The 17,386-nt window shown below is 42.3% G+C and overlaps 1 protein-coding gene across 1 annotated transcript in view; it reads right to left on the reverse strand.

The window, feature by feature from the left end:
- The window catches only part of GRK4 (G protein-coupled receptor kinase 4), a 341,746-nt gene that overhangs the window by 52,065 nt on the left and 272,295 nt on the right, over nt 1-17,386 (reverse strand). Inside the window, exons 5-6 of the mRNA XM_073610875.1 lie at nt 14,668-14,768; nt 2,596-2,688 (exon numbers count right to left, since the gene is read on the reverse strand). Coding sequence (XP_073466976.1) covers nt 2,596-2,688; nt 14,668-14,768 — 194 coding nt within the window. The remainder of the gene's footprint in view (nt 1-2,595; nt 2,689-14,667; nt 14,769-17,386) is intronic.

Below are 17,386 nucleotides of genomic sequence, written 5' to 3' on the forward strand. Positions count from 1 at the left end.
GAGATGTGGGCAGCTGAAGTTGTATGCAAATCTCAACCTTTCTTTGTAAAAGCAAAACTTCCTATACCTTTACATGCCTTCTAATGGATCTCTAGATGTGTAGGATAGTTTCAATAACCAATATGAAGTGCTTCCTAGGGAAATAGGTAGCTAGTACAGGACAAGTCAAAATTTGTTTATAACTTTAGCTGCTAATAGAGCTGAATCTACTGAAGAAGGGAACATCTGCTCTGCTTTTTTTATATGCTTAGCTTCAACTTCCTAGTTTGTGACAAGTTTACATTATTACAAGCAGGGCTCTACAGATCTGCATACCACGTTCAGTAATGTCATTTCTACTATGGTTTTTCTTTCTTATAGTCTGGACATTGCACAGCGTGAGCAACCCTAGACCAAGCACAGTACAGGAAATATCAGGTACATGCATGGAACCTCTACAAGAGCCAGACCTATGAACTTAGTTGTAGAGTAGAGTCAGACTGAGTCCACCATAGGTGGCTTGTGTGGGCCAACACTCTTGAAACAGAAGAAGGACAGCAAAAGAACTCTTTTTACCACGCACTCTTGAATTAGACTCACAGTACCTCCTTAACCAGTCGTTGGAAATCCAGTAAAAATTACAACGGAGGATACTGACAGTTATGTGATGAAGAGAATGCCATTTGTCTCTGGTAAAACGTTCCATGGAAAATGCCATCAGTCAAGAATAATACAACAGAAAGAGAATATTATATTACAGAGAACCAAGGCTGCTGATAGGGGGGCACAGGCAGTACTCCAGTGCTGGTCCCCAGGTTGTTGGGGGCTTGATCTGTCTGGTAGGTGGTATGGAGCCCTATGATCTCAGAGGGGGCCTGGGAGGAGAGAAGATTCAAGTGACCCCCAGAGGGCTGGTGGCAGCCTGTGTGGGGAGCTTGTGAGGACGGAATGAGAATTTCAGGCCATAAAGTACACCGGCCCTTTATTCACATATTTTGGGAGGAAAAGGGAGTTGCTGAACTGAAGGTGTTTCAAACAGCGTAGTGGTCAAAAGGGGGCAATCTGAGCAGGATTAGGTGGACGAATAAAATAGCAATGCAAGGATTACTGAACAGAAGATGGCTCATAGAGGGGAGAGGGAGCTGTCAGACAAGCTGCATGGAGCCCTATGAATTCTAATAATGGCCCTGCAGAAGACAATGTTAGTGACTGGGGAAAATAATACACAAAAAGGACTCAAACTGATACAGTACATCAAGAACTGAACGTTATCTGACATCTGGGCTTCAATGGAATACTGTTTTGTCCCTTGACCAGAAAGTCTTTCCCTAGTTGCGGTGCTGTTGGCATTGTTTGTTAATGTTTCATTAAATGGGTCGTAACATCAGAAGGTTTTTAATCTTGATGCATTCTATGCATTAAGATAAAAATCCTTTTGTGTGTAGCAGCCCCCCTCGGCCCCCTAATACTTACCGGAGCCACCTCTCGGTCCAGCGATGTCCACGAGTGGCTCGCCGTCCAAGACTCTCCCACCTGATTGGCTGAGACACAGCAGCGGTGCCATTGGCTCCCGCTGCTGTCAATCAAAGTCAGTTAGCCAATCAGGAGAGGGGGGGTTGGGCCAAGTCGCAGTTCTGTGCCTGAATGGACACAGGAAGCTGAGGCACAGCATGGGTGCCCCCATAACAAGTTGCTTGCTGTGGGGGCACTCAACAGGAGGGAGGGGCCAGGATCAAAGAATAGGGACCCGAGAAGAGGAGGATCTGGGCTGCTCTGTGCAAATCCACTACACAGGGCAGGTAAGTATAACAATTTGTTATTTTTATAGAAAAAAAAAATAGACTTCACAATCACTTTAAGCTTGTTTGATTATATGGTTTGCAATGAAACAGTGACTTGGGGGAGGCCATAAGTATTCCTGCTTTGCTGATTTGTACTATACTACTCCTTCTCTCGAACCAAGTCTGATTTACTAAAGGCAAACAGACTGTTCCCTTTGCAAAGGAATCTTCCCCAGAGTGTAGTAAATGTAGTAAAGCTTTGCTGACTTTCATCGTCCAATCATGTGCAAGCAAAAATGCTTTTTTTTTGCCTTGCGTCATTGGAAATTGGAATTTCACCACATTCACTGGCGATAATTTCCCTGCAAAGTACAACTTCTCTTGCAAAGTGAAGTCTGTGTATCTTTAGTAAATCAACCCCTATGAGCCTACGGACTCATTTACAATAATGCACATTCTAGCCTATCCTATTTTTTTTATAGAGGAGAAGCACACTGCTAAATAATAATATCAACGGCTAAGGCTTTGGAATCTTCTATATGGCTCCAGATGAAAAAAAATAAAAATGTCCATGAAGACTCCTGATATGCATGATATCATTTTGGCCTAGGCCAGAAACCAAGGAAAGAAAAGAAATGTAAAAAATAAAATAAAAGTTTAAAACAAATAATAATAATATACATTACTATCTATTTACTAAGGCAAGCAGCATAAACATTAAAAATAGTTAATACTGATTGAGAGTAAAGTTACACTTTCAAATAAAACAAAAACCCAGCAGAGAGCATGTATATAATGAAGCAACATACCCTCAACCCATATAAAGTGTACTTACCGTTCAAGCCATTTCCACTGTAAGAAGCGAGAGAAGTACATGCTCGCCTGAAAGTCCTCAAATGGTACACCACTCAGATAGTCATGAACCACTCTGCAAAAAGCAAACAGGACAGCCATTACTCAATGGGGGGGGTTCAGACTTACAGCATTTCTAGAATTTCCTATAGCATGTTCTATTAGCTGCTTAGCCTTATGTGCAATTCAGCTCTGGTTACCAATACCGCAATATGGCAGAATTAGCAGCAATATGAAAACAGTTTAGCACCTGTATGGTTTAGATGGCAGGCCCAGGTAGGTAACGAATAGTTACAGACCTTTTACAGGGATTGCCAGGAGCCATTTCAGTGTCTGAAATATAATGGAATTCATTACTGGGGCTCATTCATACATACAGCTATAACGCTAGTCCTCTGTAAAGCAATCTGTGGTGGATTGCTTTTCAGGGTGCGTTTAACAGGTGATGCCGGCTTTAACTCTAAAAATGCCGATCTAACATGCCGTAACTGCGTGCAGCACTGAGCGGCTGCATGCCCCAGTTTAGTCTATCAGCACAAACTCAAATTTCTTTGAGGGCCCGTGACCAGAACTTGTTGTCACCTTCCCTATTGTCTCACGTTGTCCCACTGGTGTCAATTTAAACGGAAACTATAGTTTCACAAGTCTTTTTTAAATTCTTAAATTTACATGCTAAAATTACACAAAAACCCTAACTGAATGGCATTTAGTTTGCTAGTTTTATTTTTTTCAATAAACAATTCCTATCTTCCTCCTTTCTTACATCTCAGGTCAGTGGATCTCCTGCAGCATCCTTGCAGCCACTTCTGTTTACATACACTTCAATGAAGGCTGCATGGAGTCTCCTAACTGTGACAACAGTGGAGCAATGCCTGCTAAATGTGGCCACTTACAGTCTTACAAGGTGGAAAACAACAAAGCATTCTCACCCTATAACATGAAATGCCTAAACAAGACCTTCATGGCAGATATTCTAATAAAAGCTGAAGATTAAAAAAATCTTTAAATTTACTATTATGAGTTATCTGTGATTTTAATGACTCGGTTCACTTATACTTTAAAGGGTAATTCCACTTTTGTATATATTGGGAAATAAAAAAAAAAAAAACACATCAATTTAGCATACACACATCAGCCGTAACTGTATACCCACCTAATATTGAGTAGTTCCCCCTTTGGCCACCATAACAGCCCTGACCCCATGGAGGAATGGACACCACTAGACCTCTGAAGGTATGTTGTGGTATCTGGCACCAAGCCATCAGCAGCAGATACTTTAAGTCCTGTAAGTTGTGAGTTTGGGCCTCCATGGATCGGATTTGTTTTTTCAGCACATCCTACAGATGCTCAAGATCTGGAGAATATGATGCTCAAGATCTGAGATCTGGAGAATATGGAGGTCAAGTCAACACCTCAAACTTGTTGTTGTGTCCCTCAAACCATTCTTGAACTATTTTTGCAGCGTGACAGGGCACATTATCCTGAGGAAAGAGGCCACTGGCATCAGGGAATACAATTTTCATGAAGGTGTGTATTGGTCATTAACAAGGTTTAGGTAGGTGGTACGTGTCACGTAACATCCACATGAATGGCATTTCCCAAAGCATCACACTGCCTTTGCTGGCTTGCCTTCTTCCCATAAGGCATCCTGGTGCCAACTCCACCCTAGGTAAGCAACGTACATACACCCAGGCCATCCACATGATGTAAAAGAAAGCATGATTCATCAGACCAGACCACCTTCTTCAATTTCTCAGTGGTCCAGTTCTGATGCTCACGTGCCCATTGTAGACACCTTTGGATGTGGACACGGGCAATGGCGTCCCTAGGGGGGGGGGCAGAGGGGGCCCTGACCCCCCAACATTATGCTGTGCCCCACCATGTGCCCCCCCATTAAAATTTTTTTTTTTTTTTTAAACAAAAAGGCAATGTCTAAGAGGGAAAGCGTCCCCTGTCAGTTCCTGCAGGTGATTCCTCCCCCCTCCCTCTGCTCGCTGACACTGCATAATGCGAGCGCTCACACAACCACGGCCGCCCGATCTGCTCCTTCCCCTGCATCATCATTGGCAGGGAGAAGAGCGAGTTGCAGGAAGGACTCCACCAGGACTCTCAGTTACTGAAAAAACAGACTGATTTCTCCTATCCTTAGGACAGGAGAACCAGCCTGTAAATTCCAAGAGATGCCAGACCAGCGCTGTCAATAGCAGGGGCAGGACAGCAAGAGGAGGCTGGGGAACCCCACAGTGGCTGAACACCAGGGCCCGGTGGCAAGACATCCTTTGCAACCCTGATAGTTCTCCCACTGCTTTGGACCCTTATATTTTCTAGGTATGCTGGTGACATATATCTCTTGTTTTCTGCCACCCTGGGGGCCCCAATACAGTAGGAAGGGAGCTCACTGCAGAACAAGTGAAAGGGCCATTTTGGGATCGTAGTAAAGGGCCTCAGGATATATATATATATATATATATATATTTGCATTTTATAGTTGCCCCCCTACTTTTGTCCCTGTCCCCCCATGTGCCCCCCCTAAATATGAAAGCTTGAGACGCCACTGGACATGGGTCAGCATGGGCACCCTGACTAGACTGCGGCTACACAGCCCCATACACAACAAACTGCAATGCCCATTTTTTCTGCTTTCAACACATCAACTTCAGGACAACATGTTTACTTGCCGCCTCATATATCCCTCTGACTTTCAGATGCCATTGTAAAAGAGATAATCAATGTTATTCACTTTATCCGCCAGTGGTCACAAAGTTATGGCTGATCGGTGTACAATTGCTACACAAGCTATGTTGTAATTTAATGTTCTTAAAAACTACCTTTCCTTTTCAATCAGCAGACGTTTTAATTTTCTGTAAAATTCATACAATATGACAACCTGGGGGCCTTCTATACACCATTGGTTTACATTGCGCCTCCAATGGAATTTTCTAGTTGTGTGATTGGCTCACTGATTTTCCCAGATGTCTGCACCAAAATACAAGTCAGGTTTTAGGCGTGGTTCACACCTATGCATTTTTTAGTGCATTTTCAGTCTTGCAGAAACACACTACAGTCCATTTAACATGGTTTCCTATGGGTTACGTTCACATCTGTGCATTTTATGGAAAGGGCCAGGGACTTTTTTCTGTTTTTTTGGTTCCATAGACTTCAATGGATCAAAAACGTGTATTGAAAAAAGCAAAATGCACCTGGAATATGCATCAACTGCAACCTGCTTAGATGTCAACCACCAGGCCTTAGGCTCCATTCACACTAGCGCGTTTTTTGATGCATTTTGCATTTTGCAGAAATGCACGGGAATTTTTTAACATGGGTTCCTATGGAACATGTTCACATCAATGCCTTTTTGTTTCTCTGCATTTTTGGAAAGGGTCAGGGACTTTTTTTCATGCAAAATGCAGCGTTTTGCATGTAATAGAATTCAATGGACAAGCATCAAAAACGCAAGTGCAGCGTTTTTGCAGCGTTTTTGCCGGGTTTTTTTTTTTTTTTTAATTTTTTTTTAATTTTTTTTTTAGACTGTAAAAAAGAAACTGTAAAAAAAAAAAAAAAACGCAAAACGCAAATCGCGGCAAAAACGCTGCTCAAAAACGTGGCAAGCATGAAAAAATAACCTCCAAAAACGCTCAAAAGCAACATGCATAGGTGTGAATCGAGCCTTAGGTCTGCTCTGCAACAAAAATTAAAGTGAGATACTCCCTAAGGGTAAAGTGGTTGTAAAGGCTACATTTTTACCTTAATATATTATATGCATTAATTAAAAAATTTTTTAGGTTTTGCTCCCCCTTGCCCCCCAAAATATTTACCTGAGCCAGATCATGATCCAGCTCTGTGTCAAGAGCAGCGACACTGCTCTCTCTCTCTTCACTGGACATAGTGAGAGCCACGGGAGCCACTGGCTCCTGCTGCTGTCAATCAATCGAGTGACGAGGGAGCAGGAGGCGGGGCTGAGCCACAATGTGCGTGTCAATAAACAGGCATAGTACTGCTCGGGATTAAGCCTGCATTAGTACCTCCTTAACAAGCAGCTTGACAGGGGGTTATTCAAAGGCAAGAGGAGCCAGGAGAACCAGAAGGGGGCCCCTAGAAGAACAAAACAATTGCACAGAGCAGGTAAGTACAACTTTTTTGTTATTTAAAAAAAAAAATTAAAAATGATTCTCTACCCTTTTTATTATGTCTAAAGCGAAGCAGACACTGCAACGTTCCTCATTAGAACACTAAAAGTTCACCAGGTGATTATAATAAACTAGCCACTCCTATTCACAATGCATCTACAAAGGACATGGTCAAACAGCTATTTCTTCAGAGCATAAAAATGTAGGAAACTGCAAAAAAGTTTCTTAAATTCCCAGTAATGTAGACTGATCACCCAAAAGGGGATGGTTTAGATCTGAAAAAAGTGGAGTTATTCTTTAACGAACAACTGCACATTTAGTAGCTGTACCCTCCACCCCAGTAACCCTCTCCCACCGTCAGGATACACATGCCAGCAGACAAGTTAATCCCTCTAGAAGACTCCCAGGCGCAAACGAACTCTGTTTCCCTTTGCTCGTAAGAATTGGGCATTGGTGAATAGAAGTGCGCATGCGCGAACTGGCGCGTAAACACAAGCTGTCGCGCATCCCAGTGCGCGCCGACACTTGCGCGCACCCATGATTGACGCTGGCGGCAAATAGACTATTTAAACTCAGCCAGTGCTTAGATCCAGTGCTGCTTTGTCTTCAGCCTTCCGTGCATCCTGTGATCTGTGAACTTGTATCCTGATTTCATCTATCTATTTGGCTTGCCTTGACCATCACTCCACCTGCACTGACCTTGGCTTATCCTTTGACCAATCTTCTGTCTGCTCCTTTGGCTCCTGTTCCACTGATCCGGTTCCAGATCGGGCCTGCCTGACTACGTTCCTGTCTATGTCCTGTATCGGATTCTCCAAGCCCGTGTATGACCCAGCCTGCCTGACCCTGCTATCCTGTCTGCTGTCACCTGCACCAGCTGTCTACCTGCCGGTCTTCCTGCTGAAGCCTTTTGATGACTTCTCCAGCCCAGCAAGGACAAACGCCCTGCTGCCTGCAAGACTTCCTGGCACTTGTGCGACTCTGCACTCCTGCATCTTCTGTCCACACTATCAGAGGCCCTAAGTCAGAGAGAGGTGTAAGAGGCCTTCCTCGTCCTATCAGGCTCTACTACCAGGTATGTGATACCCACTATATATAAAAATTGTTGCCATGCGGCCACTGACACCGGCATACCCTTGTCCACAAAAAGGCTTCAGTCCAGGCTTTAATTCCATGATTCTATCATGCAATCATAGAAGAATCTCTACGGCAAGAGTGTCAACCAGTTTTAAGACTTTTCACAGGCAAATCTATACCTCATAGGTGTCTTATTCTGTTTTGTTTTTTTTTTTTCAGTTGCGAATTGTGTTTTTTCTGATATACAGATAGCCACTACAGGAAGAATTTACAAAATGAAAAATCTTATAAAATGTATGCGTCAACACCAGAGGCTCCATTTTGTACTTCTTGCACTAATATAATAAGAAGGATTTGCAAAAAAAAAAAAAAAGAAATGTATGCGGCAACAAGCGTTCAATTATTTCAGCATTAAAAATTACTTTTTAGACAAATTTTATAACTGCATGCACTCATTAAAACAATCGTTTCCTTTTAGTCTGTCTTTATGTGTTGTATTTATAATGCTCTCACAACAATGGGCATACGACCAATACAAATATGCCAGTGACCTCAGTAATGTGTGCAGGCCACAGGGTTTCTTGATCTACCTATCTATATGTCGTAATCTGGATCAATATCGTCATTCATAGCACAGGCCTCCAGCACAGAATGGAAAACGTAACCATGACAAGGTAAAGGGCACACATTCCATTCACACAGAAGAGAATTCGCAATCTGCTCCGCATTCCAGATAAAATATTACAGGCACGGGGTATTCGTTTATAACTGATCCCAAAAAGAGAAGCAGACACCACTCAGCTGTAGATGAAGAAAGTCAATGCCTTAATTAAAGGACTGAAAAACTTGAAACATACGCAAATTGCCGATTCTGTTTTATTGCTCATATGAAAGAAATGCTGACAAAAGTCACAAATATGTAGTATGGAATAATAAATTATCCCTCTTTGGGTCCCCAAGCCATTTTTACCTTTTTCTACCAAAATTTTCCATCTCTTAGCTCTAATTTTCAAAACAAATGAAAAGGCATCTGAAGGATCGGTAGAGCTTTGGGCAGAAATCTCACTGCTTTAGTAAATACATCCTTTGTACATTTTTGGTGCAAGGTAAAGAAAGCGACAGTCATTTTTCTTGAGGCCAGTTGCACACGGACTTAATGGCTATGTACTCATCAGTGTATTACTGATCTTTATGCAGCTGTGTGCATTGATCCATAAAAAAATAATGCATCAAACCATGACTTCCAGGACTCCTTGTTCTTTATGCTGAAGATAGTTCTCAATGACATCGGCTGTATGTTTGGGGTTGTTATCCTGTTGCAGAATAAATTTGCGCCCAATCACACCCCTCCCTGATGGTATGGCATGATAGATCAGTACCTGCCTGTATTTCTCAGCATTGAGGACACAGTTGGTTGGGCAACTTTGAGGGCTATAGACGCAGCGGTCAACCAAGGAAACTTAAGGCAGCAGATGAAAGACACATCATGCTTACTTCCCTGCAGCATCGGAAGATGTCCAGCAGGGCCATCAGAACAGAACTGGCAGAAACCAGTACACACGTCTACTGTCCAAAGAAGTCTGGCCAGAAGTGGTCTGCATGGAAGAAATACAGCCAAAAAGGCACACCTCTGATGCGGAAAAAGGCTAAGCGACTCAACTGTTCACGAAGACATAGGAACTGGGGTGCAGAAAAACGGCGGCAGGTACTCAGAACTGATGAGCCAAAATGTGACTGTGGCTATAGCAGGAGGCAGTTTTTTCGCCAAAGGGCTGGAGAGCGGTACAATAAGTGTCCGGGGGGCAGACTCGATGGACTACCTGGTCTTTTTTCTACCGACACTATTCTATGTTTGCAGGCAACAATGAAGCATGGTGAAGGTTCCTTGCAAGTTTGGAGCTGCATTTCTGCAAATGGAGTTGGAGATTTGGTCAACGGGGATCTCAATGCTGAGGAATACTGGCAGATACTCACCCATCATGCCATATCATCGGGGAGTCATGTGATTGGCCCAAAATGTATTCTGCAGCCAGACAACGACCCCAAACTTACAGCTAATATCATTAAGAAGCATCTTCGGCGTAAAAAAGAACAAGGAGTCCTGGAAGTGATGGTTTGGTCCCCACAGAGCCCTCATCTATACACTATTGAGTCTGTCTGGGATTACATGAAGAGACAGAAGGATCTGAGGCAGCCTACATCTAGAGAAGATCTGTGGTTAGTTCTCCAAGATGTTTGGAACAACTTACTTGCCAAATTCCTTCAAATACTGTGTACAAGTGTACCTAGAAGAATTGATGCCATTTTGAAGCCAAAGGGTGGTCACACCAAATATTCATTTGAATTGGATTTCTCTTCTCTTCATTTACTTAAAGTGGGGTTCCCATTTAAAAAAAAAAAAAAATTAAAAGTCATCAGCTACAAATACTGCAGCTGCTGACTTTTAATCGGACACTTACCTGTCCCAGGGTCCAGCGATGCGGGGATCGAAGCCCCGCTCGTCCCCCCCTTCACTCGGCGGCGCCGGCATTCTAACTGTGGGCGCCCGGCTGTGGCTTCACAGCCGGGCACCCACTGCGCATGCGCGAGCCGCACGCTGTCACTGGCTCCGCAATCAACCAGTCACGTGTCCCAGATGATGGACAAGAGGGAGGGGAGAGAGGCGATCTCCCTTCCTGCGCTGAGGGAAGTGATGTCACCAGCCCAGGCACCGAAGAAGGAAGACTACGAGGGACCCCCTAGCAACAGGCATTTAGAGGTGAGTAAAAAAAAAAATTTTTCTCCAAATGTTTTTTTTTTATTTTTTTTAAACACATTACTAATTTATTTTTTTTTTGGGTTGGAACTCCACTTTAACATTTTGTTAATTGATCAAAATAAACTATTAACACTTATATTTTTGAAAGCATTCTTAATTTACAGGATTTTTTTTTTTTTACACCTGCCTAAAACTATTGCACAGTGATCTATATACAATATATATTTCCTGAAAATATCCATTATAAAACCATGCTTCTATTGCTCTTAAAGGCCAATTCCGGGTTTAAGACACCTGGTTAAGTCTGTGTGAGCAGTTTCCTCACTGCATACTGAGCTCGGCAGGGGGTCGCTTCCTTGGCACTGCCACCATTTATAGAATGAACTATTTTTATTTTTTTTTTATTATGGCATAGCTTCTCAAATACAACATATCAAGTTATCACAATACAGCTTCCTTTTTAATCAAGGATACAGTGAATCAACGCAAGTTCAGCATATAAATCTGACAGGAAAACAAAAAACGAGAACTATGTAAAAAGTTGCGGACGTCAGTCAGTGATATCAAGGGGCTGCGGAGCCCACTTTTTTTTTTTTTTTTTTAACTGCATACAAGTCCTTCTGTGATTGGATGAGGTGGGGATCATGACATCCCCAACAGGGATAAGCTCAGGCATGTTCCAATCCTAGTAGAAACCCACCTTAACTATCCTGCCAGGAAATGGTTATGCCGCGTACACACGATCGGACATTCCGACAACAAACTCCATGGATTTTTTCCGACGGATGTTGGCTCAAACCTGTCTTGCATACACACGGTCACACAAATCTTTTCGGAAATTCCGAATGTCAAGAACGCGGTGATGTACAACACGTACGACGAGCCGAGAAAAATGAAGTTCAATAGCCAGTGCGGCTTTTCAGCTTGATTCCGAGCCTGCGTGAACTTTGTGCGTCGGGATTGTGTACACACGATCAGAATTTACAACAACGGATTTTGTTGTCAGAAAATTTGAGATCCAGATCTCAAATTTTGTGTGACGGAAATTCCGATTGAAAATGTCCGATGGAGCCTACACACGGTCGGAATTTCCGACGACAAGCTCCCATCGAACATTTTCCTTCGGAAAAGCCGACTGTGTGTACGTGGCGTTATAGTACTGAGGCAATCATAAGCAGCTGAGGCATTTCCCATCCCCCAGCCTGCATACAAGGCGTTCTATAAACAGTGGTGGTGCTGAGCGAGAGACCTCCTATGGTCATTGTGCAGTGAGGCAGTTGAAAGCCCAGAACCCAAGCAGGACCTGAATGATTGCAGATACTACTGTAGTAGCACGACTACTACAGTTATTGTCAGCTACCCAGTGGCCCCCTTCAGTATGATATATGCATACCCACAGCCGTGGCATGCAAAACAAATAATTCCTGGACTTCAGTTTTAAACATACTTAAACACCCATCTTGAGAAATGCTACAGGATGTGATCGAAATAAACTTGTGATCAAATAAACAATAAAAAGAAGTTGACCATGTTACAAATAGAGTTCTGCTGTGTTCCACAGATTTATTGAAATCTGCCCCCTTTCCATACCTATGTAAGCCCATTAAATCTCTAATGCTTTATACTACAGTCACATAACAGAGTGAATAGCAGCTCCATGTACAGAGTGGATCTGTCAGACCTGGAACGGCTTTGGGTCATATCCAGACATGCTTGTGCACATTTTCATGCTGCTGTTCCAGAAATACTGGCCGGAGCAGCAAGCGATGGGTGGGAGACTGACATCTCCACGCTGAAGTTTACAAAGTGCATTCCTTGGGATTAATGTAAAGAAGGCATATATTTAAATTACGCAAACCAAATTCTATTTCCTTAACTGCCATATGGAAACCCTGCCATTTATTATACTGAAATGTATTACACACAACTACAATTAGAGTGGAATGTTAAAAATGATAATTTCTTGCTTACTTTAGCTATGTATATATCTGTAGCCTAAAAGGGAAACAATCATCGCTTTTTAGTCGTACATCAGGAACCTAAAAATCCCCCCCAAAAAACGATAGCAGAGATGTTATGCTGACATGGTTCTGTAGCTAGATTTTCCTGAATATAAAATGATTTCTGCTGCTTGAGATTTTTGGACTAATAGCCCTAACTGGCTCTGGGCCTTTAAAGTTGAACTCTATCCGATACACGTTTGTTTTCTGTTAGCAAGGGAGTGGGTTAGATCATCTGTCAGGCTTTTATTGCAATTTGCTCCCCCCCCGTTGGAGAGGTTTCCTGTCTTGCTGACATCCACAAGGGTGCTGTAATTTTTCCCCCCCATTATAAATTCATTTTGAGGGGGACAGCAAATTTACACTGTTATACAAGCTGTACACTCACTACTTTGCTACAATGTAAAGTGTCATTTCTTCAGTGTTGTCACATGAAAAGATATAATAAAATATTTACAAAAATGTGAGGGGTGTACTCACTTTTGTGAGAGACTAATTGTGAAGTGGAAGGAAAATGATAAACAGTTTGAATTTTTTTTTACAAATAAATATGTGAATAGTGTGGGGTACATTTGTATTCAGCCCCCCCCCCCCCCCCGAGTCAATACTTTGTAGTCCGCTTGTCTGTATGCTAGTTCGACGGACAAAAAGCCACGCTAGGGCAGCTATTGGCTACTGGCTATCAACTTCCTTGTTTTAGTCCTTGTTTAAGCCTGTTCATTCAGAAAGTCCGTCGTAAAGTACGTCGAAAAGTCCGCCGGCCAAAGTCTGCCATAAAGTCCGCTCGTGTGTAGGCGGCATAACAGGTTTTCTTCTGTATTGCCCTGTATTTGGCTCCATCCATCTTCCTATCAACTCTGACCAGCTTCCCTGTCCCTGCTGAAGAAAAGCATCCCCACAACATGATGCTGCCACCATGTTTCAGGGTGGGGATGGTGTGTTCAGAGTGATGTGCAGTGTTAATTTTCCGCCACACATAGCATTTGCTTTTAGGCCAAAAAGTTCAATTTTGGTCTCATATGACCAGAGCACCTTCTTCCACATCTTTGCTGTTTCCCCCACAAGGCTTCTCGCAAACTGCAAATGGGACTTCTTATGGCTTTCTTTCAACAATGGCTTTCTTCTTTCCACTCTTCCATAAAGGCCATATTTGTGGAGTGCACGACTAATAGTTGTCCTGTGGACAGATTCTCCCACCTGAGCTGTGGATCTCTGAAGCTCCTCCAGAGTTACCATGGGCCTCTTGGCTGCTTCTCTGATAAATGCTCTCCTTGCCCGGCCTGTCAGTTTAGGTGGACGGCCATGTCTTGGCAGATTTGCAGTTGTGCCATACTCTTTCCATTTTCAGATGATGGATTGAACAGTGCTCCGTGAGAGGTTCAAAGCTTGGGATATTTTTTTTAACCTAACTCTGCTTTAAACTTCTCCACAACTTTATCCCTGACCTGTCTGGTGTGCTCCTTGGTCTTCATGATGCTGTTTGTTCACTAAGGTTCTCTAACAAACCTCTGAGGGCTTCACAGAACAGCTGTATTTATACTGAGACTAAATGACACACAGATGGACTCTATTTACGAATTAGGTGACTTCAGAAGGCAATTGGTTCCACTAGATTTTAGTCAGGGGTATCAGAGTAAAGGGGGCTGAATACAAATGCACGCCACAATTTTCACATATTTGTTTGTAAAACATTTTAAAAACCAATTATCCTTTTCCTTCCACTTCACAATTATGTTCCACTTTATGTTGGTCTATCCCATAAAATCCCAATAAAATACATTTCCGTTTTTGGTTGTAACATGACAAAATGTGGAACATTTCAAGGGGTACGAATACTTTTTCAAGGCTCTCTAATGCAAGAACGCCAAATGCACATGCAAAACGTGGCTTTAGGCACATTTTTTAAGCTGTGTTTTCATCCCCTGGAGAAAAAACGTCCAGTGTGTATGAGGCCTCTAAACTTGAACATTGAAGTGCAAAACTTTATTAGCATCCCCATTCTCCTATTATAAACCACTACTGCTTCTTCCTCATATACATGATAGTAGGAATTAATGGGGGCCCATAATGAAACAACAGCCCCCACTTACCTAGTGCAGTCTTTAAAGAGCTCTTTACAGGGAGTCTGCTCCAGCTTCTCCTTACATTCATGAACTGTGTCCTGAGGTAATTCTGGCAAATGGGCGGCAGACTGGCAAAGAAACACAAGGAACAAAGTGAGTTTTAAACAGCAGTTCCATCCCCTAGAACATATGAAACATTTAAAGTATGGTAACTCTTCAAAGAGACAAGGATCATGATCATGATTAGAGTATTTTTAACAATTTAAAAACATTGTTTAACAGAAAAGTTAACAGAAAATATTTACAGAAAAAATATTACAAAAAAACAAAATTTGCAACAGAATAAAAGGGATTATAAGTGAAAAAGTACTTAAAGTTGAAGTGTAAGAATGTGATAAAAAACAACCCTTGCAATGGGAGCCCCCCTCACACTGCGAGAGTTATATGCTTGTTATATACAGTAAAACCTTGGATTGCGAGTATAATTCATTCCAGAAACATGCTTGTATTCCAAGGCGATTGTATATCAAAGCGAATTTACCCATAATAAATAATGGAAACTCAAATGATTCGTTCCACAGCCATTTATTCATAAGTCCTTCAGTTTGTAGTCCACATAAAAAAAGATTATAGCAATTTGACCAGGTTGTGTAACTATAAAATGTCCATCCACAAACGGAAGTCTCCACAAGGGGATTTGAAGCAAAATCCAGCAGGAGCTACAGAGTATAAAAGAGAAGAGAGGCGCCTCTAAGTGTAGCAATATGTTGCTAAATGTTGTACCTTCATTAAATGTAACCATATTGCTAAACTTAGAGGCACCTCTCTTCTCTTTTATACTCAGTTGTGACATGGCGCTACTTGTATATCAAGACATTGCATGCATATCAAGTCAAAATTTATTAACCTGTTCAGATCCGGGCTATAGCCGAATGACGGCTACAGCACGGATCTGCTTTACCGGGAGGCAGTCTATTGACGTCCCCCCTTTCAAAGCTGGCCACACCCCCCTGAAGGGGGCATGCTAGAATGCGCTGTGATCACTAGAGTCAATGAGATTCAGGTGATCACAGATCCGAGTAAGGGGCCGATCAATGACAGCTGATCACGTGATGTAAACAGAGGCTCAGCAATCGTTTTGTTTTTCTTCTCACGCTGACAGCGTGAGAAGAAAAAAAGCCGATCGCCGGCTTCTGTTTGTAGGGACATCGGTCCCGAATAGGAAGAGCCTCTGTGCCCACCAGTACCACCTAACAAAGCCAGCAATCAGTGCCACAAATCAGTGCCCACAGTACATCAGTGCCACCTATCAATGCCCACCAGTGGTGCCAATCAGTGCCACCTAGCAGTGCTGCCTATCAGTGTCACTTACCATTCCGATCAGTGCCCATCACTGCCACCCATCAGTGCCAGCTATCAGTGTCCTTCAGTGCCACCTATTAATGCCCTTTAGTGTCACCCATCAGTGCCCACCAATGCCACCTATCAGTGCCCACCAGTGCCGCCTATTAGTGCCCACCAGTGCAGCCTTATCAGTGCCCACCAGTGCAGCCTTATCAGTGCCTATCAGTGCAGCCTATCAGTGCCCATGAGTGAAGCCTCATCAGCGTACAATGAAGAAGAAAAATTACCTGTTTGCAAAATTTATTAACAAAATATAAAACGGGTTTTGTATTTTTTTTTACATCTGTCTTTTTTAATTTTTTTAACAGAAAATGAAAAACCCAGAGGTGATCAAATACCACCAAAAGAAAGCTCTATTTGTGGGAAAAAAATGATAAAAATGTCATTTGGGTACAGTGATGTATGACGGCGCAATTGTCGTTCAAAGAGTGACAGCTCTAAAAGCTGAAAATTGGTCTGGGCAGGAGGGGGGTTTAGGTGCCCAGTAAGCAAGTGGTTAAAAAATGTTGCTGGTCTAACATATGGCTCACATCTAAGTCATCTTCACCCAACATCTTAGCACTGGAGACAAATTATAAAGTCCTAATTCGCTGGTACCTTGTATCCGCTAGAGTGGCAAAATATTCACCTAATACCTCAGCTCTTTGTTTTCGAGGATGCCCAGAACATATTTACACATATGGTGGATGTGCCCAGTAATCCAAACCTTCTGGAAGGAAGTCTTCGTGATTGCATCTAAAATATTTAAAAAAATAATACAACCAGATCCATATTTAACTTTACTTAATCTAAAACCGGAATGGTTAACACTCTCTCAATTCAAACTTATGATCCAACTAATAACGGCTGCAAAACAAACAGTGGCCAAGGCATGGAAATCTCCTACGTTGGTACTAGCAGAAACAATTCACTGAATGAATAATACAATGTCCCATGCCAAGATGGTAGCCATCGATCAAAATCAAATTCCAAAATTTGAAAAACGTTGGCATCCTTGGATAAAACAACAGTTCCTGTCAAACTTCAATGACTCTGTCCTGTTGCCATGGTAACAGATTAAATGACTTACAGAGACACCCATTCTAAGGCTTCAAAAGAGAACTAAAAAGAATAATAAACTGACGAGCGGGACAACCTTGTGGACCATACCTCTACCTTTCAACCCTTTTTCTTCTTTCTCTTTCCTTTTCTCCACCTTACGATTAAAGCTTATTATCAGAATTTATTTGACCTATATACACTCTACTTGTAAACAATATGTATAGTAGGTATAAATCATTTAAATACCTACAAAAGTAACTAAGGAAATTATATATATCTTTAATTTAGGTTTACGTGAACC

This window comes from Aquarana catesbeiana, linkage group LG01, assembly GCF_042186555.1.
Source record: "Aquarana catesbeiana isolate 2022-GZ linkage group LG01, ASM4218655v1, whole genome shotgun sequence".
Taxonomy (NCBI): Eukaryota; Metazoa; Chordata; class Amphibia; order Anura; family Ranidae; genus Aquarana; species Aquarana catesbeiana.